This window comes from Lissotriton vulgaris, chromosome 12 (assembly GCF_964263255.1).
Source record: "Lissotriton vulgaris chromosome 12, aLisVul1.2, whole genome shotgun sequence".
Taxonomy (NCBI): Eukaryota; Metazoa; Chordata; class Amphibia; order Caudata; family Salamandridae; genus Lissotriton; species Lissotriton vulgaris.
Window position 1 is genome coordinate 238934904 of NC_141700.1, and position 27288 is coordinate 238962191.

At 45.1% G+C, this 27288-nt stretch overlaps 1 protein-coding gene across 4 annotated transcripts in view; it reads left to right on the plus strand.

Moving 5' to 3' along the window:
* Positions 1-27288, plus strand: part of RSPRY1 (ring finger and SPRY domain containing 1) — a 300486-nt gene that overhangs the window by 256752 nt on the left and 16446 nt on the right. For all 4 annotated transcript variants that reach the window (XM_086947733.1, XM_086947736.1, XM_086947734.1 and 1 more), the window contains exon 14: positions 12801-12905. In XM_086947733.1, coding sequence (XP_086803859.1) covers positions 12801-12905 — 105 coding nt within the window. The remainder of the gene's footprint in view (positions 1-12800; positions 12906-27288) is intronic.

Consider the following 27288-nt stretch of genomic DNA (forward strand, 5'->3'; position numbering starts at 1 on the left):
ATTATTCTGCACTTTTGTAATGAACGCATGCAAATCTTGGGAAAGTATGGGGCATGTTGAAGGTGGGAGAACATTGGTCTCCTGCTTCCAAATTGAATTGCACTGTGGAGGGTTGGGCAGCGATCTCTTGTCTGGGACCTCAGGATGGGGTAGGGGTCATACTTGCCCCATTATTGGAACTTTCATAGATTCTCATGCTTTGTATCATTCCCTGTCGTCAGCCTGGGAGCCTCTGTAAATAGAAAAATACCATAGCAGTATGCACAAAAGCGAAAGTAAGGCCTAGGCCTCATCTCATTTTGTAGCCTATCTACCTCTTTTTGTAAAAGAAAACAACATTTTGCAACAACCAATCGGATTAGCCTCACCCTATAGAAGCCTCAGGAGAGAGCCTCAGAGCCTCAGATTTTCTACCGCACATTGTGCTAAGAGAGTCTCCTTTGAGCTCTGCTCGGTTTTCTCTTCAACTTTGGATTTCTACACCCTTTTTTCTCTTCAAAATGTCTGAAAAGAAAGCTTTATTCAAAGCCTGTGCTACTTGCTCAAAGAAAAGACTTTATGTCGAAGATAAGCATAAAGATTGTGTTTATTGCTTATACCCAGACCACAAAGCCACTGAGTGCAAGATCTGCAGGACCTTCTCAACCAAGACTCTGAGACCGGGAAGTAAGACTTCTGACTTGGCTACAGAAAATGAAGTCTCGGAAAGAGGTTCTGTCCAGTGATAGTGAAGATTCCTCTTCAGCAACATCTTCGAGGAGGTCTACAAAAAGGGGTAGGTCTTCCCCTTCTACCTACTGAACCTCCTGCTAAAGCCTCTCAAAAGTGCTCTGAAAGGTCTAAAAGGCTTAGTCCCAAAAAATCTCCTCCCCATTCAAAGGAGAAGGAGGGACTTCTTCCTGAGGTGTCATCTGGAAAAAAGGCAAGCCAAGACCTTTCTTTCGCTTCTTCTCCATCTGAAAAAGAGAAGATCTTTAAGAAGCCTTCAAGAACACCTCAGGAGGAGAAGGGAGAGAAGAAAATCCGTCCGTCGACGACTATCTTCTCAGGTACGTCGACGCCGATGTCAAAAACTCCATTGACTTCAGTTGCTGCTCTGTTGACGGGCCCGTCGTCGACCGCTTCGCTGACGACAATGTCGACGATGACTTCGTCAGCGATAGATCATCAGCGATAGATCCTGCCTTTGTTTCGTCGTCGAGACTTTCAACCTCGTCGTCGAATGGGATGTCGCCGACGATGGTGTGGACGGCGACGAGGACAATTACTATGACGACGGCGGCGACAATGATCCTGACATCCACCTCATTGACGGTTCCGTCGACGATCAGCCCACCGTCGACGGCAGTTCTTTCTCCAGTGACGACGATTCTCTCGTCGACGACACCGTCAACGATCCAAAAAGTAAGGATTTTTATAAAAAAGAAGTTTTTACTCTGGAAATGACATCATCACGTAGAGTGACACCATTACCTCATCCTCTGCTGCTGGAGGAAGAGTATTCTGATGAGGATGAGAGTCCGTATGGGGATGCATATAGTCCTTCACAAATTCAGGTGAAGTATCAGGACTCGGATTCAGATAATTATTTCCTGGATCAGCATCATCCAGAATCTCAGTTCACCCCTCAGGTCACACATCAACAAACATCTGGTCAAGGTATGGTGGCCATGCCGTCTTCATTAATAAACGACCTATAGTTGATGTTTTTAGATTACAAAAAGAGGTTCCCTTCTCAGACCTCTGAAACCATTCAGCCTCCCCCGCCACCACCTCAGCAACCTCCATCTACTCCGAAACCATTCAGCCTCCCCCGCCACCACCTCAACAACCTCCATCTACTCCTGTGGCATCAACCTCTCAGGGAAAAGGTGAACAGCCTGTGACAGAAGGGCATGATGTGTTTACAGTGCCTGAGGATGATGATGACGACGACTCATCAGATGAGAACCAGAATGGGGAGCCAGTCCAAAATCCTGACACAGAATAGGACGATTATGTAATCCCAGATCTGGATTCACCATCTCCGGACCCTGTGGATTTGCCTCCAGCGGACATAGGGGGCTTCCATAATCTTATGGAAAGGGCATCTAAACGATTTGGCCTTCCTGTTCCTGTCTTGTAATCAGACTGTTTCCCCTACGATTTCAAGGAGCCATACAGGAAATCGATCCCTTCCATACCAATAGTGGAACATGTTTGGAATGAGGACAAGAAAGTGAGACCGTAGTCTCCAGCTACTGTAACTCCGGTTCTACCGCGTCTGGAGAAGAAATATAAGACTCCGGAGGACAGTCCTACATGTCTTATTGGCCAATCTAAGCCAGACTCGGTTTTTTCCCAGGCGGCTCAAAGAAAATCAAGGAACCCGACGGCACCCATGATGGCACCGACAGACAGAGAGGGCAGGCGCTTGGATAATGTAGGCAAGAGGTTCTCCTCTATGTCTAGCCTCCTGGTTAGAGCCTCGAACGCACTCGTAATTTTGGGACGATATGATCGCCAAATGTAGTGCGATTTCTCTCCTTTCATTGATCAGCTTCCAGAGTGCCAAGGCGGAAGCAAAAAAGATCCTAGAAGAGGGTGAACGATCTTCATCGGAAATTATAGATTGTGCAATGGACTTTGCTACAACGGCTTTCTGTGCCTTAATGGGATCAGCGATCCTGAGGCGTCAAGGTTGGCTGAGAGTACCTGGTTTCGCCCAGAGGTGCAGAATAAGATTCTGATTCTGCCCTTTGATGGGGATATGCTGTTTGGCAAGCATGTAGATGATGCTTTACAGGACATTAAGAAGGACACCGAAACGACAAGATCTTTGGGCACGCTTCAATACAGAAAGGTACCTTTCCGGGGTGCAAGAGACAAAGGATTCTCTACATATAGGGGAGGCTATCAGCAACGCTACTCCTCCTATTCGCAATCCTCTATCATTTAAGCCTCAGTACTCTCAGCGGCAAAATCAATCGGTGTCTTTCGCTCGCCAATCTTCCAGAGGTAGACGGGGGTGTCAGGGGAGAAATACCTCTAAACGCCAAAAGCGGCTTCCTGGCTCTGCCTACTGGTCCTTCACCCCGTGTTCCAACTATGGGGGCAGGATTACAAATTTTCTAGATTGCTGGAAGATCATAACAACAGATCAGCTGATCTTACAGATCGTTCAATTTGGCCATACATTAGAATTCCAAAACCTACCACCTCCAAGAGCCCCTCGCGCCACAGAATCAAAACATCTGCACCTTCTCCATCTCGAAGTTTCCCATCTACTCACCAAGGGAGCGATAGAACCAGTGCCACTCTCTCAAAGAGGAATAGTCTCTCTTCAGGACGTCTTACGTCTTTTAAACCCAGGGGATTACATGGCGACTCTGGATGTCCAGGACGCATATTTCCACGTTCCGATCCACCCAGCTCACAGAAAATTCTTACGCTTCACAGTAGCCAAGAGCCACTTTCAGTTCAAGGTCCTGCCCTTCTGGGTCAGATCCGCTCCATGGATTTTCACAAAGGTATTTGCCCCGGTAGCAACATTCTTAAGGAAACAATCGCTAGAAGTTTTCCCTTACCTAGACGATTGGTTGATAAAGGCTCCGTATTCTCAGGCAACGTCGAAGGCAGTCGAAAGTTGCATCCACCTTTTCAAATGTCTGGGTCTGCGTCTCAACAAGGACAAGTCAGTCGTTGTTCGATCCAGAAGGGTCAAGTTCCGGGCTCCATTCTGGATACGAGAAATTGCATGGCTTTTCCTTCGGAGGAGAGGCAGGAAAAGCTAATCTTCTCAGCAAACCGATTACAAAGGAGAAGATCCCTATCAGTTCGTCTTTACAAGTCTTTTCTAGGGTCAATCTCATCTTGCATACCATTAGTTCCGCATTGCAGACTTCGAATGCGCCCCTTGCAAGAACAACTGGACATGCAATGGCGCCAGGTGGAAGGTTCTTTCGAGGACAAGATAAAGGTCACTCCTCTCATAAGGAAAGCGGCAAGTTGGTGGGCTGTCAAGAGGAATATCTTGAAAGGTCTCTCAGGGTGGCTCCATCCCCTCTGATTCTAACCACAGACGCCTCAATGGAAGGCTGGGTCGCGGTCTTACAAGATCTCCAAGTGAGAAGTCACTGGAAGGCAAAAGAGCGTTGTCTTCATATCAATCTCTTGGAACTCAGAGCGATTCGCCTGGCTTTGCAGGCTTTCAGACCGAGGGTTCAAGATGCTACTGTGTGATCAGGACGGACAACACAACGGCCATGCATTACATAAACAAGCAGGGAGGTACGAGATCCCATCTGCTCTTGAAGGAGGCCCAGAAGATATGGGAATGGGCAATTCTCCACAATGTAGTTCTTTCAGCAGAGCATCTACCAGGCACTCTCAACACAACAGCAGACACCCTGAGTCGTCGGAAATCTGCCTGTTACGAGTGGGAATTGGATCAAGACACTTTGGAGGAAGTGTTTCAACATTGGGGAACTCCAGCAATAGACCTATTCGCGACTCCAGAAAACAGAACATGCCAGCTCTATGCAAGCAGGGATCACCATTGAGGGTCGCTGGGGAATGCGCTTTAGATGTCCTGGTTAGGCGCATTTGTTTATGCTTTTCCTCCAATTCCCCTAATCCCACGACTTCTCAGGAAAATAAAGATGGAACCTTGCAGGATGATCTTAATAGCACCAGCGTGGCCTCGCCAGTTCTGGTTCACCGAGCTTCTCCTTCTTTCTCAGGACCATCCATTTCACATTTGTCCCATCCCATCTCTGTTGACAATGTCAGGGACAGGTGCTACATCCAGATCAGAGCTCTCTCCATTTGAAAGCCTGGCTCCTGAGCACAGAGAATTCCACACCCTAGATATTCCTCAAGAATGTAGGGAGATATTATCTGAAGCTCGCGCACTAAGTACAAATAAGACTTACTGTGCTAAATTGAAACGCTTCCGCCTGTGGTTTCATCGGAAGCACATCCGTCCATTTTCTTCAGTTCCTCATCAGATACTGCCTTGCATTCTATCACTGGCTAAATCGGCCTTTCTCATTCTTCCATCAAAGTACATCTGGCGGCTATTTCAAGGTTCAGAAGGTCAACTTTGGGTCCGTCTCTCTGGTCAGCTAGAATAATCAAACCATTCCTGAAAGGTCTTTTCAGGGTTTTTCCACCAGTGCCGCCTCCACCTCCGGCCTAGAATCTTAATCTGGTTCTGGCTCATCTCATGAGACCTCCGTTCGAGCCAATTTACAAGGTGGACTTAAAATTCTTGTCTTGGGAATCAGCTCTCCTAGCCCTCACTTGAGCTAGGAGAGTAGGAGAATTGCAAGCTCTCTCCATTCAGGAACCTTTTCTACAGTTCAAAAAGGACTCTATGTTTTTAAGGACCAATCCAAAATTTATTTCAAAGGTCCCTTCGGATTTCTATTTGAACGAACCAGTGGTTCTAAAATCATTTTTTCCTCGTCCTACAACCCCTGCAGAACGGTCTCTACATTCCTTGGATGTTCAGAGATGTCTCAAATTTTATCTTGAACGGACGAAGGATTTTAGGAAATCATCTCAACTTTTTGTGGCTTTTAGTGCACCTCTGAAAGCACTTCCTCTCTCAAAGCAAGGGATTTCACGCTGGATTTCAAGTGCAATTGATTACTGCCACAAGACTGCAGGAAAGCCGCTGGAGAGACAGGTTCGAGCTCACTCCACAAGATCAGTTTCATCTTCAGCAGCTCTCTTCCCTGGAGTCCCTATAAGACATTTGTAGGGCGGCCACATGGAGCAGTGCCCATACCTTCACAAAGCATTACTGCCTGGACTCTTTCATGATTCAGAAAAGGGGGTGGTGATGAACAGAGTGTCTGAATTAAGCAGACCACTCTTACCCAGTCCAAAGATCAGGGCTTGATCCATCACCGTTTTTTAGCTCACTGCACCATCCCAGCTCAGAACCTGGCTGCATGCAAATTAGTCTGTTCCTGTCCCAGTGCATGATGGGAACAGGGCAAACCAAACTACCAAGCCAATTCTTATACTGGGAAGGAAACAAGCTTCCGGGGACCGGTTTCTGGCATTTCAGCCGTCGTCGGCCCGGCTTGCTTGAATCCTGATGGTGCAATGAGCAAGGGACTCACATCTGAGTATACCCTTCCACGCTTATGGTGGACAAAATGATTCAGAAAAGGGGGTGGTGATGAACAGAGTGTCTGAATTAAGCAGACCACTCTTACCCAGTCCAAAGATCCGGGCTTGATCCATCACCGTTTTTAGCTCACTGCACCATCCCAGCTCAGAACCTGGCTACATGCAAATTAGTCTGTTCCTGTCCCAGTGCATGATGGGAACAGGGCAAACCAAACTACCAAGCCAATTCTTATACTGGGAAGGAAACAAGCTTCCGGGGACCGGTTTCTGGCATTTCAGCCGTCGTCGGCCCGGCTTGCTTGAATCCTGATGGTGCAATGAGCAAGGGACTCACATCTGAGTATACCCTTCCACGCTTATGGTGGACAAAATGATTCAGAAAAGGGGGTGGTGATGAACAGAGTGTCTGAATTAAGCAGACCACTCTTACCCAGTCCAAAGATATGGGCTTGATCCATCAGTTTTTTAGCTCACTGCACCATCCTAGCTCAGAACCTGGCTACATGCAAATTAGTCTGTTCCTGTCCCAGTGCATGTACCCTTCTATGTAAAGCGCTCTATCTGCAAAGATCTTGTCCGCGCTATATAAAACTTTCAAAATAAAATAAATAAATGATGGGAACAGGGCAAACCAAACTACTGGGTAAGAGTGGTCTGCTTAATTCAGACACTCTGTTCATCACCACCCCCTTTTCTGAATCGTTTTTGGACTCTTTCATGAGCAGCGAAGCTGCAGTAGGACAAGCAGTCCTGAGGAATCTTTTCCGATGAGAGGTGAGCTTCCCTTCTATCCATCCTTTCTATGATTGCACATTTTGTATCACATAAGTTATATACAGGTATTGTTACAAGGTATATATGCTTGTATAACCATGAGTATGCTGAAATGTTGTGATATGTTTGTAGCAAAATGTGCATTGGTAATCTACTACTAGCTATTCTGATACAAAGCATGGGAATCTATGAAAGTTCCAATACTGGGGCAAGATAACAAGTTACTTACCTGTAACTTTGGTTCCCCAGTATTGGTTACTTTCATAGATTCCCATGCGCCCACCCTCCTCCCCAGGGAAAGCTCAGCCTTCAGCAAAAGTGGTTACTGTTACACAACGGCTGCGAAAATCTGAGGCTCGGAGGCTCTCTCCTGAGGGTTCTCTGGAGTCAGGCTAATCTGATTGGTTGTTGCAAAATGTTGGTCTCTTTTACAAAAAGAGGTAGATAGGCTACAAAATGAGATGAGGCCTAGGCCTTACTTTCTCTTTTGTGCATAATGCTATGGTATTTTTCTATTTACCGAGGCTCCCAGGCTGACGACTGGGAATGATACAAAGCATGGGAATCTATGAAAGTTACCAATACTGGGGAACCAAAGTTACAGGTAAGTAACTTGTTTTCTTCCTGCACCAAGAGCAGAGTAAATGGAGTCTACAACAGCTGCACTCGCATATTGTAGAAAGCTGTCTTTTTATATAGTATACCATAAGGGAGGTACACTACGTAGAAAGTCCAGACGACCCTTATTGGTTTACAGGGCTTAAATTCTTAATCCCAAATGCTCTCTTTTGTGTTAATGTGGATGAGCAGTTTAGGCTTATCAGAGGGGAGTGTTTAGCATTTGTTTCATCCAGTCAATAAGTGAAATACACTTGAGAAGAAACTCGAGACCAATTTAGAAAAATAGCAGGTATTTTATATCATTTTTAAGATCAAGAGCTTCTTAATTGGTTAAGTATTTTTCGAGAGATTTATTTTTACAGGTAAATAAAACTGTCACACATGCGTTTTTACGCAGTACTGCTTTTCTATGGAGAAAGAAACATATACTGCAAACAGGTACTTAGTCATATTTCGGGTGTCCCCTTTAGGACTTAAGGTGCTTGGGCTGGGCCATGGTCCCAAGAGCCACCAGCAGTTCAGGTTTACCTGCCCTGGAGCGTCTGGGTGTAGATGTGCTGGGCGGGTTGGTAGCCTTGCACTCTACACCGTAGACAAAGAAAGGGGATCACCTAGAAACAAGCTGCAGAGGAGGACCTGGGGACAAGTTCTGGAGCTCCCAGCAGGTGAAGGAGGAGGGTGGGGGGGCTCAGTTTGAAATTCTTGGGAGCGAAAGGCGGGCAGTTGGTGATTGTGGACCCTGACTGGGAAGCTCGGAAGTAGAGGTTTTTTTGGTCCGCTGTTCCCGCGTGCCGTAGTCACTCACAGTTCTCTGTCAGATCTGCAGAAAGGGGACAAAACATAACAGCTGGGCCACTCTCGGTGTTTGACTCTGCGATGAGAACGTCCCTTGTCAGCTGGTTTGTCTTTGCCAGGTTGGAGTCTGGATTGGGCTTCAAACCAGCTTTGGTTGCTGCAGGGGTCCGGTACCCCGTGTATTGGTGCAGGGCAGCTCCTGGGGGTCCTGGCATCTTCACACGTGGTGAGGAGACGTATCTCACCTCCTAGTGCAGGGTGACCTCCTCTTGGGTGGCTGCTGCATCGGTGAACCTGGTGGTCAGGAGAACGGTGAATCGGATGTTGCTCTTTATTCATGCAGGTTGCAGGGAAGTGACTCGTTAACTTCAATTGAGATGCTTAAGGCTGGGTGAAGTGCTTAATTCCCTCTGATGCTTTTGGAGGATGCACAGCTGCAGGACGAGTCGGGTTGTCGCTATTGTCGGCAAAGGAGCAGGCAGGCAGGGTTTGGCACCAAAGTCCACAGGTGGTCCTCAGTTCTTGCTTCTTTGGTTCTTATTTGTCTTTCTTCTTTTATCAGGTGAATCTGCATTTCTGGAATCAGGGGGACACCTAAATACTGAATTATGGGGCGTTAAGATGAGTGAAGCGTAGTACCAGTAGTCTACTTACCCTTGGGGTCACTACAGCACTATATGAACACCTCCTGTGGGGAGTGGATATAACCTTGTCCCGAGAGTTTCTAATTACACCAAAATCAAGATGGTGGAATTGTTCTTTCATGGGGCAAATCAGGCAGCCCACCTTAGGGGTGTTACTGTCCTGGTAGTGCCCAATTCATTCCTTGTATAGCTAATTCCCCATCTGTCCTGGTGCCAAATGGACCTCTGGGGCAGGGTGTGGCATATCCCAGGTCTGGGGGAAGCTGGGGTCTCATATCCAAGACGGTAGGGTCTTTGAAGCTCCTGGCCTTGTAATGCTAAATCACTACTATTGTGCTGGAGAAGGTGTGAAAACCTTCCTCCAGAGCAGGCATTGTTTCTTGCCTCATAGAGCGTGGACTCTCACCTGCAGGGGGTCAGAAACCTGTGTGTGGTGGCAGGCTCGATGGGACCTTAGCCATCCCACTAACAGGCTTCTAGGTTTTTAGGGGTCACATCCACGGTGCCCTTTGGGTGCATAGATTAATAAATCCACTACTGGTATCAAGACGGATTTATTAAAACAAGGTGTTTGATACCAAACACCATAGTTTTCAGTGAAGCCATCATGTACTTGGGGTACTCTTAATTACCAGTGCCCAATACATTTATCTAAAATGGCTGCCCTGTTCACTTGTACTATCTACTTATTGAACTAGACAGCACAGAGGCAAATCTGCTCATGTAGATATGTCCTTGAATGTAATATAATGCAATGGCAGTCTGAATGTGTTTGGAGGTGGTTCCCTTAGAATGGCACTGTAAAAGGGGGTCAGGATGCACTCCTGTCTATGGTCGTTTTTTTCATGCTTGTCTCTTTTTCACTAGAATGCGTGCCGATTGAGGTTATTGCCATGCCCCAATGGCAACAGGGTTATGAACTTCACTGTAGTGGGGCGCCATCGCGCCCCAAACAATCGCACAGCTGAATGTGCCTACAGCCTTCATGTTTGATTATATTTTCTTATTACTTGTTCATCCTTATTATTCTATGTTTATTCCACATTTATCATCCTCTTTATTCAATTTTCGTGCGAGCCTGCGCGCTAAAGTGTACTTGCTGTTTCCGAATTTTTACTGTTCACCCCATGTCCATCCGGACTTTAAAAATGAACAGGACTGAAGCAATAATCTATTTCAGGCAGCGTTTATTAAAAAACCCTATGCATTTCGGGCTCAACGCCCTTCTTCGGGGGTCACTGTAAACAAATAACCGATAACCACAGTCACAATTTATATTTTCCACAATTGAAATACATTGCTTAATTCTGTCCCAATTGATCTCCATATTACACGGTGCCTTTAAAAACATTTGTTACATTTTACTCAACATCTTGGTCTGTCACGCTATCTGCTTAATGCCAGGCAAGTTAAATAATGTGCTTGTATTTAAATTCTATTTCTTATATCATTACCGCTTTTCAAACAGTTGAAACCCCCTCCGTTTCCTCCCCACATGAAAGCCTCTCATTGCTCCCTTCATGTCTGCCTCTGCCTCAACTGAGTATCACGCATATTTCCCCTCACAAGCTGTTACCACACCTTTAACCTAACGGCAAGCCGTGTGCAAAACCGCCATACCCCATCTCACATTTTTACCGTGCCCACACTATTCCATCCTAACTCTCCGTTCCCTCCCCTGCATCTTTGATGTTTTGTCAACCGGGGTTAAGTTTACGTTATTCCTGTTTAGCACATACCTGCTGCCTGTTAAAAAACCGTCCCTCCTTACTCCATCAGAATTCTATACGTTTCCTCCCAGCATCGCTCTTTTATTCAACTCCTCGTTTCAACTGCCAGTGACGTTTCTAATTACGTTTCTAATTACCCACCCCCCAGCTGCAATTGTTAAGTATTTTTTCATCAGTTACTACATCTCCCACAATACTGTTGAAACCGTTTTTGCATACCGATCAATCTCGCAGTTTTTTTTAAAAAACAACAAGTATGCTATGTTAGTATCTCACTTGGGACAAAGATGTTAATAAAGCACTTGGTGCAAACACGTATCAAATGTCAACATTAAATGTCTTTTTTCTTTCATGAAAGTGATCCTTAGGCGTTTTCACCACTGTCTTTAATGGACCACGTCGGTGTTTCTGGCGTGCAGACTCATATTTTTATGCTTGTATCATGTTCTTCATCTTGATCCTTGGGTGCTATCCTTTTTTGTAGGGCATTAGTCGAACTGCACTGTAAAAGGGGGTCAGGATGCACTCCTGTCTAAGGTCGTTTTTTTCATGCTTGTCTCTTTTTCACTAGAATGCGTTCCAATTGAGGTTATTAGAATGGCACCATACATGCTGCAGCCCTTAGTGACCCATGCCCTACTTACCGGGGCTCCCATTTACTAGGGACTTTCAAAGGTGCTAACGGTCTTGCTAATTGCGGAACAATTGCACAGTTAACTTGTTTTAGGGGAAGAACACTGGCACTGGGGACCTGGTTAGCAGGAACCCAGTGCATGTCAGTAAATATTGCATGAAATACAAACAGTGGGGGATGACCATGTCAAAAAGGGGAATTTTCCTACACATACCCTGTCCAGGTCCAGGAAATCAATTCCCCTCCTTGGGCCACTACGTTTGAGAATAACTGGTGTGCCACTACTCCATAAAGACCCAATTTACCTAATTTATATGCTCATCAAGTATGTAAGTACTTGTGCTTGATAGAAATAGGCAGATACTTGATCTACAGACTTACTGCTTTCCTAAGGCAATGTGATCTTGATGATGGAACAGAACTTGTTTCTGGGTAAGACTGTTGATAAAGTACATAGGTAATTGTTTGTGCCTTACGTGTCTAAAGGGTGTAGAAGTTAGATTGTTTGATGTGGCACCTGTCTACATGTTGAAATAAACTTTATTAAGTATTTCTGGCTATGTCTTGAAGGTGGCCCGAGTGTGTGAACATGGCTGAGGACGTATGATGACTTTCCAAGCCCCAGATAAAGGGATAGTATTATGATAGACTCAATGATTTTAGCAAAGTTTTGCTACTGTACACATTTTAACACTTGGAAACATCATTCAACTAGCATGCAATTTATTTTCTATGGCATCCACCTGGAGTATTTGTCCTCTAAAGTAACCCAATAAGTTTCAAAGCGACCAGTGTTTTTTGTCGTGGGGGCAATATGACTGTGTGAGTTAAGCTCTTGCTGCCGACCTGTGCATGTGACCCACGGATCATCAAAAATCTCAACACCTCATATGTACCAATCTTATAATTGGTAAAACTGTTCTATTAAATACCACACACAACACATTGGTATTGTTTTTAGTAGGTTTGACTGCTCCTTTTTAAGATTATCACTGGGTTCATAGAGCATTAGGGCAACTGCATTTTTTCTGATAGAAAATTAAACCTGAGGAGGGGGGGGCCTAGAGTGTCCAGGGGATCCTTAATTGTTGCCAAATTATGCCTGGAGCAAGCAGGGCACTAGAAAATGTGACAAAGTGCTGGATTGTTAAAATGACTCTAGTCAAGGCTTACATAGCAGTTCATGGAATTATTTATTTTACACACTGGTAAATTGTGAACTCGAAGACAAGTTTCAGGTACAGTATGTTCAAGATAAGATTCAGAATTGTACTTTGAATGTTCTAGTGCATTTAGTAAACACTTGTCATTAGTTTCACATTTAAATTCACCCAGTAGTAGGGTGCATACCAATTGTTGTAGTTTTCTTTGTTTTGAAAATGGAACACATTTCTGTCATGTATCCATTCCAGTTCGATGTAGCACATAGTATCATAGCTAAGGGGGGTCATAATGGGTTATGTATTTCTATTTTTTCAGGCATCGACGGCTAGCTCTTTTGAAACAAGTTAGCATCAGAGAGAACTGCTGCACACTTTGCTGCGATGAGATGGCAGACACAGAGCTCCGGCCATGTGGGCATAGGTAATGTTGAACATTTCTCATTAAACAAACCTTCAGTTTTGCTTCTTTCTACTATTTACCATCAATGACCTACCTGACTTCGAGAGATTATTTTTGTATTTTCGGTTATGAATCGCAGGGGGTGGCATGGAATCTTTTATTCTGCCATCTTTGCATGTGCATTTTGTGTTCTGCTGGCCTGTATCGTATACCAGCTTCTTTTAAGCATTTGTCACCACAGCTTTAGTTTCACGTCTTCCACTTGCTCATATCAGTTTCAAGTGACTACTTGACAAGGTTATTAGTGCTCAAGAGGCCGCCCGTCTTGTAGGCCTTGCAGCTACTGCTTTTGCTCAGTACGGGATTGAAGTTAGTTACTGATTTGTCAGCTCTTTGTAAAATATAATCAAGCCAAAGTGAAGATAATCCTCTTTTTAGGTCTCGCCTAGCGTTGCAGCGTGCATGCATTGCTCGCTCTGCGACTGAGTATTTTTAGTCCCTCCTAGTTACCGCCCTGTCCATTTTTTGCCCCGCCCACCTGGGCTGGATCTTTTGCTGGCGGCTTTACACGCTCTTCTTTATAAGACAGTAAGCACTCTTTTCTTTTCATTTTCAGCGACGTCCGCTTTGGCTGCGTGCCGCTTTCAGTGCAGGACACGCTGACTTCAATGGCGGCGCCAGCGACGTCCGGTTTGACTGCACTTGTTTGTTTATGGCGCCGCTTTCAGTGCAGGACACAGGGAGCAAATGGCAGTAGCAACACTAACCTAGACAATTACAACTTGAAACAAAAAATAAGTTTTGCACTTTGACGGAACCAAATACGTGTAATCCTTGCCAAGGACAGTAAATAGAAGACCATTTATTTCCTTGAAACCAGCGCCGTCTGCTTTGGCTGCACCTGTTTGTTAACGGCGCCGCTTTCAGTGCAAAACACGCTGACTTCAATGGCAGTTGCGCTTTCAGTGCAGAACACGCTGACTTCAATGGCGCTGCCGCTTTCAGTGCAGGACACTGGGAGCAAATGGCAGTAGCGACACTAATATAGATGATTACAACTTGAAACAAAAAATAAGTTTTGCACTTTACCGGAACCAAATACGTGTAATCCTTGTCAAGGACAGTAAATAGATGACAATTTATTTCCTTGAAACACAGCGAAGACAACCTAAAGTGAAAGGTGCGTGCTATATGTGGTCTATCGATTCATTCTGTAGCTATGCACCAAAAATGGCAAATCGTGAAACAGCAGAATGCCAACACCCAAAAGTCACAAATGAAGGACGGTTCTCTCAACCATCCTTCCTGTACAGAAATGAAACTGCAGTCTGTCCCATACATGTTCTACAAATGCCTTCGTTGCATTTGGATAAACATGTTAAAGCAGGGACAGCTAACAAAGCTAAAAAAAAAATGTATTAAAAGTATATGGCAAATTTCAGAACAGAGGAAAATAAATGTATTTGTGTGATTCAGAAGAGAAGGGCCGTTTGCAAAATAATTGTCCCAGATACGTAACATGCACTTAAACGTTCCCTGTACAAACGCAAAACAATAACCAAAAAAATCCCAGAAAGCCTGCATTATTTGACAGAACACGCGAGGGTGTGGAAATGTGCAGCTGCTCTTTAGCAGTGCGCGCAGATGTCACCACTTCTTGCAACATGTGCTCATTTTTTTCCACACTGGGGAAAGGCCCACCAGGTTCTTACCTCTTAGGAAATAAGTCCTGTGAGACCATCAGCAACACATTCAAAAACATTAATCTAAAATAAATTGAAAATCCACCTAAACCCCCCCCCCCATGCGAGGCAGTCTGCGCGCAGAGCACCAAGGTAAGACGCTCTTAAAACTCACAGCTATGCAACTCCAGCAAGCTGGAGAGGTGGGGGATGGGAAATTCCTCGGAAATACAGAGCGATAACAAAGGGCCTGCATTCACGTCTTCAATCCACACTCACGGTTTGTAACGTTCAACCAAGGGGGCTGGTGTCCCTCTTCGCTAACAAGCTCCCAAGGGCAAGAAATATTTCGGAAACAATGTCCAGAAGAAGAAAAAAGCAAGCATTGGCATAGCCAACAGGTCAGAGTTAACTGCCCACCTGCCCCTCTATATTGCCCCCACCCCAGAAATAACAAGCATTTGAAATGCAATAGGTCTCGAATTAATGAGAGTTTGAGCAAGTGGCTTTGTAACTGACAATGCCTTTTATTTATGTTTTGGTTTTTAAAACCTAAATTAAAGGCATTGTCATTTTTAATGGCAATATCTTAAACTCTCGTAAATGCGAGACCTATTGCATTGCAAATGCTTGTTTTGAGATAGTCCTTCCTTAACACTTTGCGGCTGTCAACACTGAAGGAACTCCTCCAATTCCATTTTAATGTATTGTAAATACATTATTGAATACATTATTGAGCGCACTAATAAGCTTAGTTGTCCAGTCTGATTTCCAAACAAAAACTCTTTAGACTCCAAATGCTTACTGCCGTAGAATTGTCATTGTGTAGTGTAGTTCCTATATTCCCAATAGGCTCTGCACATTGGAATAATATATCCTGTAGTTTAGACGTAGGACTGAGGTCAACTAGGTCTCTATCGAATCTATTAGACTTAATTGTGAGTGCCAGAAAATAGAGACAGGCGTTTTCAATAAAAGTATTTATTGAACAGTCTTCTTTCTCAAGCATAAGAAATGTACTACTACAATCGTAATACTGGTTGTAAAGTACAATATTTAAAGAAAAAGGGGTGACCCTGTGTCCCTCAGAACCTGGGTAATTAATGGTTAATATAAACAACGGTTCTGTCAGGTGCAAAACATGAGTAATTCAAAGAATACTATTATTGTAGTTGAAAAACCCCCTCTTAAGACAACACAATTCAGAACCTCACAATTAATGACTCAAGGTCTTATTCATTGCATTTTCGTATTTATATGAATTAAATTCATTCAATTGGTATTTCATTTAATACAGACAAAAGACTGTTAAAGTGGATTTTTGTGCAAAAATAGTGACACTGGTGAATAGTGATCAAGTGGTGAAAAAATATGTACAGTGAGAGATACAAATCTATACAATCAATATATACATATATACACTGTTATTTTTCGGAGGCCATATACTGATGAATGTCTAGGAATTCTCAATATTTCTTTTAGTCTTTGATATCCTAGAGGTCAATGGCCTGTTGTGGGATGTCGACGTTTCGACCCTTCTGTGCCTGTGTCTAAGGTCGCGGCGGGTCTTTTTCAAGACAAGGAAATGTTGCACGACAGTCTGTAAGCAAAGTGACAGGTTGTGTGTCGGGGGGGGGTTGTAGGTAAAATGGACAGATAAGTCGACAACGGACAGTGAAACGGACAGTGGGACTACTTACCCACGGATAGCATGTTGTATTGAATCGCCTATGAAGTTTGAGGCTCAATGGCCATAAGATCTGTGAAAGAGAAGGAATGGATCGGTGACCTTCTCATATAGAGATAGTCTGACCAAGTTAAAAACCGTTATTAGCATTGGGGTTTAATGGCCAAAAAGGGGTTAAGAAATTAATTTGAACTCTCTAACTCAGGGAATTGATAATAGGCTTCCATGTGCTGCAAACCGGGGCTAGTTAAAAATTGTGTCTATTGCCCAGGGGTGAATTTATCACTAATGACAGTGCTCATGGTGGAACCATTGCCCTCTCTGTTGTCAAGTAGTGAAGAGAAGGAAGGCGGCGATAGATACAAGTGCACGCAATTCTTAATGGGAAAAGGAGGTGTCGCAACCCGGGGCTGGTTAAAATGCCGGTATTGTCCCGTAGTGAATTTACACTAATGGTAGTGCTTGTGAACCTTGCCCTTTATTTTTAGATTAGTGAAGGGAGAGCAGGCGGCGTTCGTTAAAATTGCACGCATGCCTTGATGAGGAAAGGGGAGGTGAACGTACACATGATCACGACGCTCGGTACTGCAGCCGAGTGGGGTGGACTTACCCGCTTCCAAGTTTTCAATAAAAGTATTTATTGAACAGTCTTCTTTCTCAAGCATAAGAAATGTACTGCTACAATCATAATACTGGTTGTAAAATACAAGGCATATAATACAAAGAGTATGCTAAAATAGTACTGTAAGAGCATGATATGATTTCTAAGCCATGAAATGCCTAAAACATATAAAATACATACAGTGATAAAATAATGACTAAAAGTACTCAACTGGTGCTTCTAAAAATATACCTACCCTGGTGTAACTAACCTAAGTCTAGTACAAGGGAAGAAGTAAGTGAGGTGTAGTTTAAGTATTAGTATTTTGTCTGCCAAGAATCTATCTGAGAATTCTCCAAGGGTCTACTCAGCTCCGTACCTTGGTTTTAGAATGAAGGCGGTCTTGTATCTCCCTCTCAGGACTCGATTTCCCAGCAACCCTCAAGGGTAGCCTGGCAACACTGGAGCTGGATTTCTCGGCAGGAGAAAAGACAGCGTCTCTCAGTGCGTCAGCTGGAGGGTCGGCTTCCTTCGGCACTTGCTGCTGCAGGGCGCGTCGGGCAAGTAGATAGTCGATCTGCTCTAAACCACTGTGTTTGTCTGGGCAAATGTAGGCATATTTATACCTTGAAGGGGCCGAGTTTGATGTATGATTGGACATAATAACGTCATCAAAGACTCAGTTCTTTGAAAACTCCATGATTTCCTAGATAAATTAGTATTCAGGCAAGGGGAAGTCCCTAGCTGCTGAAGGCGGGTTTTCTAAGAAATCGTTTGGATTCTTGGAACTTAGTGGAAGTAGCCATGCCGTATTTGGGCTGCATAGGCTCAGTCTAAATATGGGTATGATTTCTATGCCTATATAAGGATCGGGTGATTTATACCTATATATGGGCATGAATCAGGAAAATTACACTAGGGTCCTAGATTCGTAAATAACAATTGTATCTAAACTGAAGTACTGCAATATTATTTCTTACTCCCATTGTGCATCCAACATATCTAATTATTAGAGGGGTTTGTCTCTCCATTTCCCAGATACCGGAACCCTCACACAATTAGAAAGATTTTTTTTCTTGAAGGTTCTAGAATAGAAAGGAGTCTTATGAACTAGAGTAGCAAAGAGGACTTCACAGTCGTTATCCATAACATATGCAGTAAAATTGTTAACTATTAGGCTGGGGAATCCTATAACTATTTCCTGAATCATTGATAGAGCTAGTGAATTTTCCATCTATTTTTAGTTTCTTTGAGGAAAATCTTAAGCCAAGCTGGGATGATCAACAGAAACTAGATACTCTTTTTCCAACATGATGCTGGGAACTTTTAAAGTTAGTCATTTGGAACATCCAATAGAATTAAGTGAAGAACCTGCTGAGCAATCAAACTTGCTGAGCAACTGTGCCAGACAGTCGTTTGCTTGTTTTCAGAGCTCTCATAGCTGCCAGATTTGCTTCTAAATCTTGTTCTGTGTCTTAGTAAGATACCTCTACTACTGTGTCAGTTTTAGCAATTTATTTTTAATATACCTAGCCTTGACATGAGAAGGTTTGCAAAAGTTACGGTCGTATAGTTTTGATCTTAACATTTTAGTGTCTTGTACAATCTGAGGGCACACTGTTTCGCTTTTTTCCTTCTTTTTGTATTAATCTCTCTTAATCTAGTTTATGTCCCAATTACATTTCATTTCAACTAGCGCCAAGCAAATCATGCTAGAGGAGCCCATCATCAAGCAGTTCAGCACAGATCAAATCAACTGGCTGTTTTCCAGTCCTAGGATGATAGCGATCTGTTCTTAAGTCCCTGGCAAATAGCTGATATAGTAGCAGGCAGGTATAATTCCTGGCATACTTCTTTGGTTAACTGTTGTGCTTGCATACTGAAGCCAACATGTGAAAACCTCTCATTCTCAGCCTTTTTGTTTACATCATTACATGCTTGCATTCCTATTTTAACATCAATTATTCCACAGAAGTGGTCAGTGTCCTTTTTTTTTTTTTTTTGTTGTCTCACTGAACACAGGATTCCTTCACCTACCGACCTACCTCCCTCCCACCCCTCTCCCCATTCTCCAATGATGGCTGTTGTCTAAAAGGTTGAAGTGGTAGCGCACCCAAAGAATTTTCTCTCAACTTGATCTAATGTGTCTTTACAAGAAAGACTGCACACTGTAGTTTATAATTTGGTTCAATATTAACAGTGGGCTTTCATTTGTCAGTAAAGGGTTGACTCCAGTCTTACTTAAATCTGTACAATGTTGCATTCGGCACACACGAAAGCAGAGATGTTTTTAAACAGTCTTTAATTGCTGTAAATAAAGAAATAACGGTGTTAGTTCAACAGAGTTCATTGAGGAAAAAAGAAAAGTTAATAAAGGGGGATAAAGGTAACCATGGATGCTGCTTAAAATATAAAAAAAAGTTATATAATTACAAAAATCAATTATTTATGTAAACATATATAAAAATCCCATACAACACACAATAATTGAACATAACGTATGGAAATAGACGAGACAAAGAAGTTAGTTAAAAATAGCAAATCCACTATCTAGGCAATCGGTTCCAGCTCCAATGAAGTAGAATAGTTACATAGGTGAGGTGTCCTATTCTTGTGACGATAATAAGAGATATAGTCAATGTTTCAGTCTCTTCCAGCCATAAGCGTGTGAGACCATCCTTGGGGCAAAAAGGCATTCTCATGAAGTAAATATCCAATATAAGACAAATAGGGACATTAGTAGAAAGGTACGACAGGTATAACAAAACCACTAGAAAATTGGAACAGGTTGGGCACTGTGCCCGAAGTTTAGCCAAAATAAATTGAAGTGCATGAATTACATTGTCCAACATAAAAACTGGTATGCAATAAATCCCACACATCCACTAGGAGTATGGTTAATAACTAATGACGCATCCATGTTAATGTGCATTAGATCATCTGCACAGGAATATTTCAAGCCATTTCCGAGGGGATGCCAAAGTTCCAAATGCCACCGGTTGTAACAAGAGGCCAATCACTGTAGCATTATGCCCTTCGGTAACTACTTTTTCCCTTGAAGCATGGCGTTTCCTTAATATTCGTGTAAGAAACGTTCCGTGGAAAGCACCCTTATTTGTTTTATTGGTAATATGTCCCAGCTTCCCTCGGGCTATTGGGTTGCCCTATTGTTTGATTATCAGTAAATAAAGACATGGCAAACACATACATCAGTCTTAAAAGTAATTGGGTTCTCTTCTCGGCCTCGCCAGTAAGATTGACTTCAAAATGCTAGAACCTTCTTGGAAAATAATTTCAGTCTTGCATATTGGAATGTTTCCCTCTGTTTTGTTCGATACTGCTCTCTCAACTCTTTTAGAAAGGAATGACCTTGCTAGTCTCTTCACATTCGGTACTTATGAATATTAATGAAGATCACATGATGGAGAAGGACATCTTTCATTAGTCTAGCATGAGTTTGCTACCATGGGAATTTTCTCTTAAGTCCATAACCAACCCTACCTCCTTCACAATGGAGCCACAGGAATGGAAATCAGATTGCTTGATCCCATTGTCACCAGTAGACCGTGAAAATGAACAGAAGGGCTAACTATCAGTGTTCTACATTCTTAGGATTTGTAGGTCTTTGGCTGCTTAAAGGTACAATACAGGTTTCCTGCATTGCGAGGGTTGCATTTCTTTAAATGTATGAATTTATTGAAGATACCCACTATACAGAGCTGATGTTACAGGTAAGCTAGCTTCTCTTTTACTTGACCCAAGCAATGAAGTAGTTTATTTGGGGATTGTATCTGAGAGTTTCGGGCTACGGTCTTCTATTGCCTGGGTCTACCTACTTAATGTCCAGCACAAGACTGAAACCTGCATGTCTTATCCTGTGCAAGGGAGCCTTGTATCAGAAATTGCCATACGCACAGCAGTTGAAAAATTAAAAAAAGTTTTACTTGACTGTCCAGCCTTGGTCATCTGCCCAGTTTGAAGGTTTGTGTTCACCACACATGGTATCTATATACCTGAAGGTTGGGGTCCAGTCACTGTAACATGTGCTTCATTAGAAAGTTCTGCTTTCCAGGAGCTTTCTTAGCCTCATACAGTGGTAAAGTTCAGCAAAAGGAAAAACGCACAAAATATGGCAAACATTTTTGTTTGAGCATGAGATGAGTCATAAGGTGTCTGATTTGCTCGAGTCCTGCAAGGGACCGGAAGCTGGAAAGCCGTTGGTCACAGTCCAAAGCAGCCTATCCTGGGACTAACTATGGACCTAACCTCTTTGGCCAATGATTCCAAGACTCGAGTGAAGTAGGGGGCTCCAGCTGCAGACAAACACGGTGTCAGCTGAGGTAAAGATACCCCTCCAAATGTACAGATATGGAGACAGACATTCAAATAAAGATAGGTGGGTGAAGTCTGCGGCTGTGGCAAAATGGAGGCCGTCCAATAAGCCTCATTGTTCTGTTTTGACGTCTATTACCGGCCCAATTTATTTATTTATTTATTAAACTTGTACGGCGCAACAGCTACCCAAAAAGGGTTTCCCGGTGCCGAGACACAGCACAGAAGGTGGCAAGGGTTTGCAGGGTGGTTCATGTTATTGCTCGAACAACCAGGTTTTGATGTTTTCTGAACCTAGCGTGGTTTTCCGCCTTGCGAATATAGGGAGGGAGTGCGTTCCAGAGGGTTGGTCCTAGATGGGCAAAGGATCTGCCTCCCATTCTTGCAAGTTTGAACCTAGGCACACAAAAGTTGGCTGCTGATTGCGACCGTAGATTGCGTTTGGGAGTGTAGGGATGGGCAAGTGCTAGTAGGTATTTGGGTGCAGTACCTGCTTTTATTCTAAACATATAGTTCAGGGCTTTAAATCTAATTCGGTTTTCTACCCTGCGCCAGTGCAGATCACGTCGGTAGTTCGAGACCCTGGTAGTTTTAGGAATTCTACACAGTAGCCTGACAGCTGAGTTCTGGACAAGCTGAAGCCGCCGAACTACGGCTTTATTTGAGCCTAGGTACAGGATGTTACCGTAGTCAAGCCGGGGTGTAATGAGGGCATTGACTACGTTTTTCGGGTGGAGATGGGTAACATCCAAAGGATTTTCCTCAGCCACTTCATGATGGTAAAGCAAAGGCCGGCGACTTTGCTGGCCTGTTGTTTCATGGAGAGGGAGCTATCCACAATGACCCCCAGATTGCGTACCTGGGTGGCTGGGGTTGGGAAAATGCCCATCTGGGAAGGCCAGTGGGAGGGGTTCCACAGTTCATGTTGTTTCCCCAGGAGAAGGATCTCAGTTTTTTCCTCCATTAAGCTTTAGCTGGTGTCTAGTCATCCAGCTGAAGATGTTTTGGGGACCTATTTTGAGGGGAGACTGGGATGAAGGGCTGGATTCAGACAAGGAAAACATGATCTGTGAGTCGTCGGCGTAGGTCATGAGGGTGAGTCCTGATCTGTCTACGCTATGGGTGCATAAAATAAAAAGATCCCTACAGTTGAAGCGAGAATTGGGTCATGCCAACAAAACCTGATCGTTGCCCATGGTACCTCCCAGCAAGGACTGAAGGAACCCTCCTCTGCCTCAATGTGTTCCCCGTTTGCAGCCCTGGTCAGGCTGTGGGTGGCGATGCATCTTCCTGTGCTGCAATTGGTTACGCTGTTTTGGATGTGGCCTCATCTTCTTACTTGTGACCACAACCCTCCTTTGTAGCATCCGAAAATCCCAGGGCCATGTTTAAAATCATCCGGTATTATACAGGGGGGGGGGGGGGGGGGGGGGATACTGATTTCACAGGCATCAAGCTGAGATCAAGGACTGTTGGGGTGACTTATGAAGCCTTGAAGATGTTACATGTTGCAGTACAGGCCTTTGAAGCTTCAGTAAAATCTATCTTTGACTCATTAGCAGAGCGGTTGCTACATGTGGAAAAGTGTCCTTTAATTGTTTAGACTTGCTGAAAGTATATGCTAATTCTAATGCTGATTCCCTCCTGCAGCTAAGGAGCGTTCTATCCCCTCAACCACTCCTGCCTATTCAGGGTCACGAAGAGCAACTTTCCACTGGCGGTCCCAGGTTTACGCCATCTCCTCATAACATACCCTTACCCATACCAACTCTAACTGTAGTATGTAGTGACATGGAACAGGTAGAGCCCAGATCCCCTGATGACCCAGGTTTTGTTGATCTACCCCCTGAAGCTACGCCTTATGTAGTGCTATTAGCAAAGGTCCCTCCCTTAACTCCTTCAATCTGATAGAGACTTCTAGATGTAATTTCCTTACTTTTGAATTTCTCAGGCGTCAGGCTGGATCCGTAAACTTCTGCTTGAGCAATACCCCTTGTGCGCGCCGCCAGGGGGCTTCATTTGGCTCCGCGTGACGTTGGCATCTTTAGAGTGGGTTATGACGACGCGGCCAACTACATAGGTGCCACCCAGGCGTGCAGACCTCTGTTCTTTTCTTTCTGCACCAGTTCAGCCCTGATCTGGGAAGAGCTAACCCACTGTTGCTTTTTGACAGGCTTTTTTTGACTTTTTGTCCACTTCAGAATTTTCTTTTTCTCCATCGTGTGCGAGGATGTCTTCGAGGGAGACGAGGTTTAAATTGTGCGGTGCCTGTCACCGCATGATGTCGGTAACCGACACCCCACCTTTTCTGTCTCTGGTGTCTCGAGCAGGACCACGTCTCGAAGTCGTGCTCGGACTGTTGGGCTATGGCTCCAAAGGCCTTGCAGAAGCGAGCTATGAAGCTCCTTGCAGCCCGGCAGGCGACACCATCCAGTGAAACTCTGTAGAGGTCCCGGTCAAAGAGGAGGTTGTGTGACAGCTCCCAGAGCCCCAAGTTCTCTATGTCCCACTCGAGGTCATCGGGACACTCTGGAAAGAGGCACAAGAAGAAGAAGTCCAAACGGACTTCATCTTCACCTCAATTGTCTGTCGATGAACTAGGTAAGGAGCGCTGATGCTCTAGCCACGGTTCTGCTGACCTGGAGTCAGGGTTGACTTCGCGCCTCCCTCCCTTGCCGGGAGCCAGAGCGTCCCTGCAAAAATTAAAGATTTTTATGAGGCCATGCACCGCGTATTTGAGCTGGTCGAAACCTCTGACCCCGCGTGGTCGGAAGGGGCCCCGTTGGATTCGACACAGTCTGCTCCAGCTACTGCACTGGTGGGGCCTCAGGGATCCGATCCTGGATCCAGGATGACGCTGGTCGTGCCATTGCGACCTTCCCTAGCATCGGACCCGAAGTTGGTGCAGTCCCAGCCCCTTCCTTATCCCAGAAGATACAGAATTGGAATGGCATCGCTTATGCTGATTTAGATGTCGCTTGAACCCTGAGGTTCTATGTTGTCGCGTGAACATTTTGATGATTTGTAAGGCTTGGGAAATAACTAAGGGGGTCTATGGACTCTAGAACACCAGGATGTTTCTGTAGACTGGTATGGGGAAATTGGGGAGGCCAGTGGACACTTCCCCAGATACTGGCATGCTCTCTCTGCCAACTGTGGCTATGGAGGAGGGGTCATGGTGGTCAAGAGAGCAGCTGAGGTCTCCGGACTGGAGTTGTCCTCTTTGCAGGTCGGAACTAATCTCCTGACCAAAGGGCTTCAGCCTCTGGCTTCCACCTCTGAACCCCTTTTGCCCTTCAATGAGGCACTTACTGATGTCCTTCTGGGCAATTGGTCTAAGCCTAGTACAGGGGCTCCTATGAATAGGACAATGGCATGCCGCCATCGCCCGGGTGACCCAAAGTTCCTCCACCAACACTCCACCCCTGAAAGCTTGCTGGTACAGGCTTCTACCTCTAGGGGTGCATTTTCTTACACCCCTCTGGATAAAGAATCCAAGAGGCTCGATTTACTTGGGACGTAGTTTTCTTCCTCCAGCAAGGCATTGCGGTTGGTGAATACCTCATGCTTATTGGCCTGTTTGTCCAACTCCCTTTGGGAGACAGTTGCGCAAGTGCTGCCACTAGTCCTGTAGGAGGCCCGAGCAGTGCTCGCTCGAGTGGTTAAGGACAGAAGAGATACAGAGATACAGAAAAATTCACCATAAGGTGTGGCCTTGATATGACTGACTCGCTGGGCAGAGCGATTTCATCGACCGTGGCCACGCCTGGCTTAGAACAACTGGCTTCTCTGGCAATGTCCAGGCAAACTTGACAGACATGCCATTAGATGGATCCCATCTTTTTGAGGAGATGGCTCTTGTGTTGTTCAAGGACTCTCAAGCTACAGCCAGATCCTTGGGCCTCTTTTCTACACCTTGTGGTCAGTCTAGCTTTCACCCCTTTCATGGCAATGGAACGGGTTTCCAGCTGTGCCAGCCCAATCGCAACCACCTTCCTGTACAGACTTCCCAAGTTGTGCGGGACGTGGACACAGCTCATTGCGACCAAGGAATGCAAGGCGCAGTAGTTGTCTGCAAACCTGCCCTCAGTAGCCGCAGCCGCCAACAATTCCTAGTCTGACTCTGCAAGACCACACCACACCACTCCCGTTGGTGGGCGAATCCATCACCATCTCACCCACTGGAGGTCCAAAACATCGGACAAGTGGGTCTTGCTGATATTCAGGAGGGCTATTCTCTGCGTTTCCTTCTCCCATTCTGCCAAATCAAGAACAGCTGGAGAAGGATCATTGCAGTTTTGGGCCTATCCTCCCGAGCATCGAGTCCAGAATATTCCGGTTCTAATTTCGATGTTTCAGCCTCTGCCCTGGATTTCGGCGAGACTGACTCTGAGGCTATTGGTAAAGCATACCAGGTGGTTTATGCGGGCTCTGCGGTGAAATCTGAAGTTCCAGTGGGCACAGTATCGAGGAAATATCACCGATGTGGTGCTGATCTCGGAAGGAACTGGGAGAGATCTGAAATGGTGGTTGACGAACCGCGTTTGGGTCAATGGCTGCCCCCTTACGCATCCAGAACTCACATTAGTGACAGATGCGTCACTTCCTGGATAGGGTGGCCATTTCGGAGAGGTGGAGATCAACAGGGGACACTGGTCTCTGGTAGAATTGGGGCTCCATGCTGACTTTTTGGAGCTTCGAGTGGCATTAAAAGCATTTCTTCCCTCTTTCAAGGGAAAGTTTGTGCAGGTGTTCACGGACAAAACAACCGCCATGTGGTAATTCAACAAACAGGGCTGGGTAGGGTCATGAACCCTTTGTCAGAGGCCTTGCGTCTCTGGACATGACTGGAACAGCAGGGCATAACCCTGGTGGTTCAACACCTGACAGGTTCTCTGAACGCCAGTGCGGACAAACTCAGCCGCCGATGCCTAGCGGATCACGAATGGTGTCTCTAGTCAGAAGTGGGGAGAACCTTGGTTAGATCTGTTCGCCTCTAAAGAGAATGCGCAGTGTCAGCAATACTTACAGCTTATCATCAAGACAGCCTTTCTAGTGGCGATTACATCTGCCCTGAGCGTGAGTGAGTTGCAGGCACTATCTTGTACGCCTCCCTACATGATGTCCTTTCCAAATGTGCTTCATTCCTGTCGAAGGTGGTGACCCCATCCCATCCTTCTTTGCTCCCCTGCATCCCACTAAGGAAGAGGAGTGTCTCCACCATCTGTTACCCAAAAAGAGCATTGCTGTTCTACCATAACCGTACAAAAGCTTTCCAGGTGGACAACTTACTCTTTGTGATAAACGTGGGAGCTAAGCATGGGCGGGCAGGGCAGTAAAGGCCCATTTTTCGCGGGGTCATTTTCTGCATTAAGATCTGCTATGCCCTGGCTAAGACTCAGCCCCCTGAGGGATTAAGGGCCCTTTCCACCAGGGGAAAGGCTGCGACTAAGGTCTTGGCTCAGGGTGTCCCAGTCCTGAACATCTGTCTGGCAGCAAGGTGGGCATCTTTGCATACTTTTGCCAAGCACTGCTGCCTGGACAGTCCTGTCCGCAGGGACATGCATTTTGCTTGTTCGGTCCTTCAGGCCTTCCTAGTGTAAGGTATTGGTCCGCAGCTCACCGCCATTATGTTATGGCTTGGGTATCTAATTCAAAGGTAAGAAATCTGTCTCTATCAAATGAACACGTTACTTACCTTTGGTAACTTGTTATCTGGTAGAGACTCTATCTAGCTGCAGATTCCTTACAGGCCCACACATGCCTCCTCGCTTAGCGGACTGATTTTGTCAGGGCTAGGGTTACTCCCCTTTTCAGGGCCCTAGCTTTGCACACTTTTACGTCAGTTACTTCATGGATCTGCGCATTTGGTGTCGAAGAATATGAAAAGTACTGACGTCCGCGCTTGGCTGGTGCCTATATAGGTGAAAGCGACGTCCTAACTGATGCTAACCACGACGCCGACGACGTCACATGAAGCCGAATGGAGCCATCCGACCGTGAGTGCAAGGGGTATTGCTCGAGCAAAAGTTTCCCGATCCAGCCTAATGCCTGGGAAATTCAGAGGTAAGGAATCTGCTGCTAGATAGTCTCTACCAGATA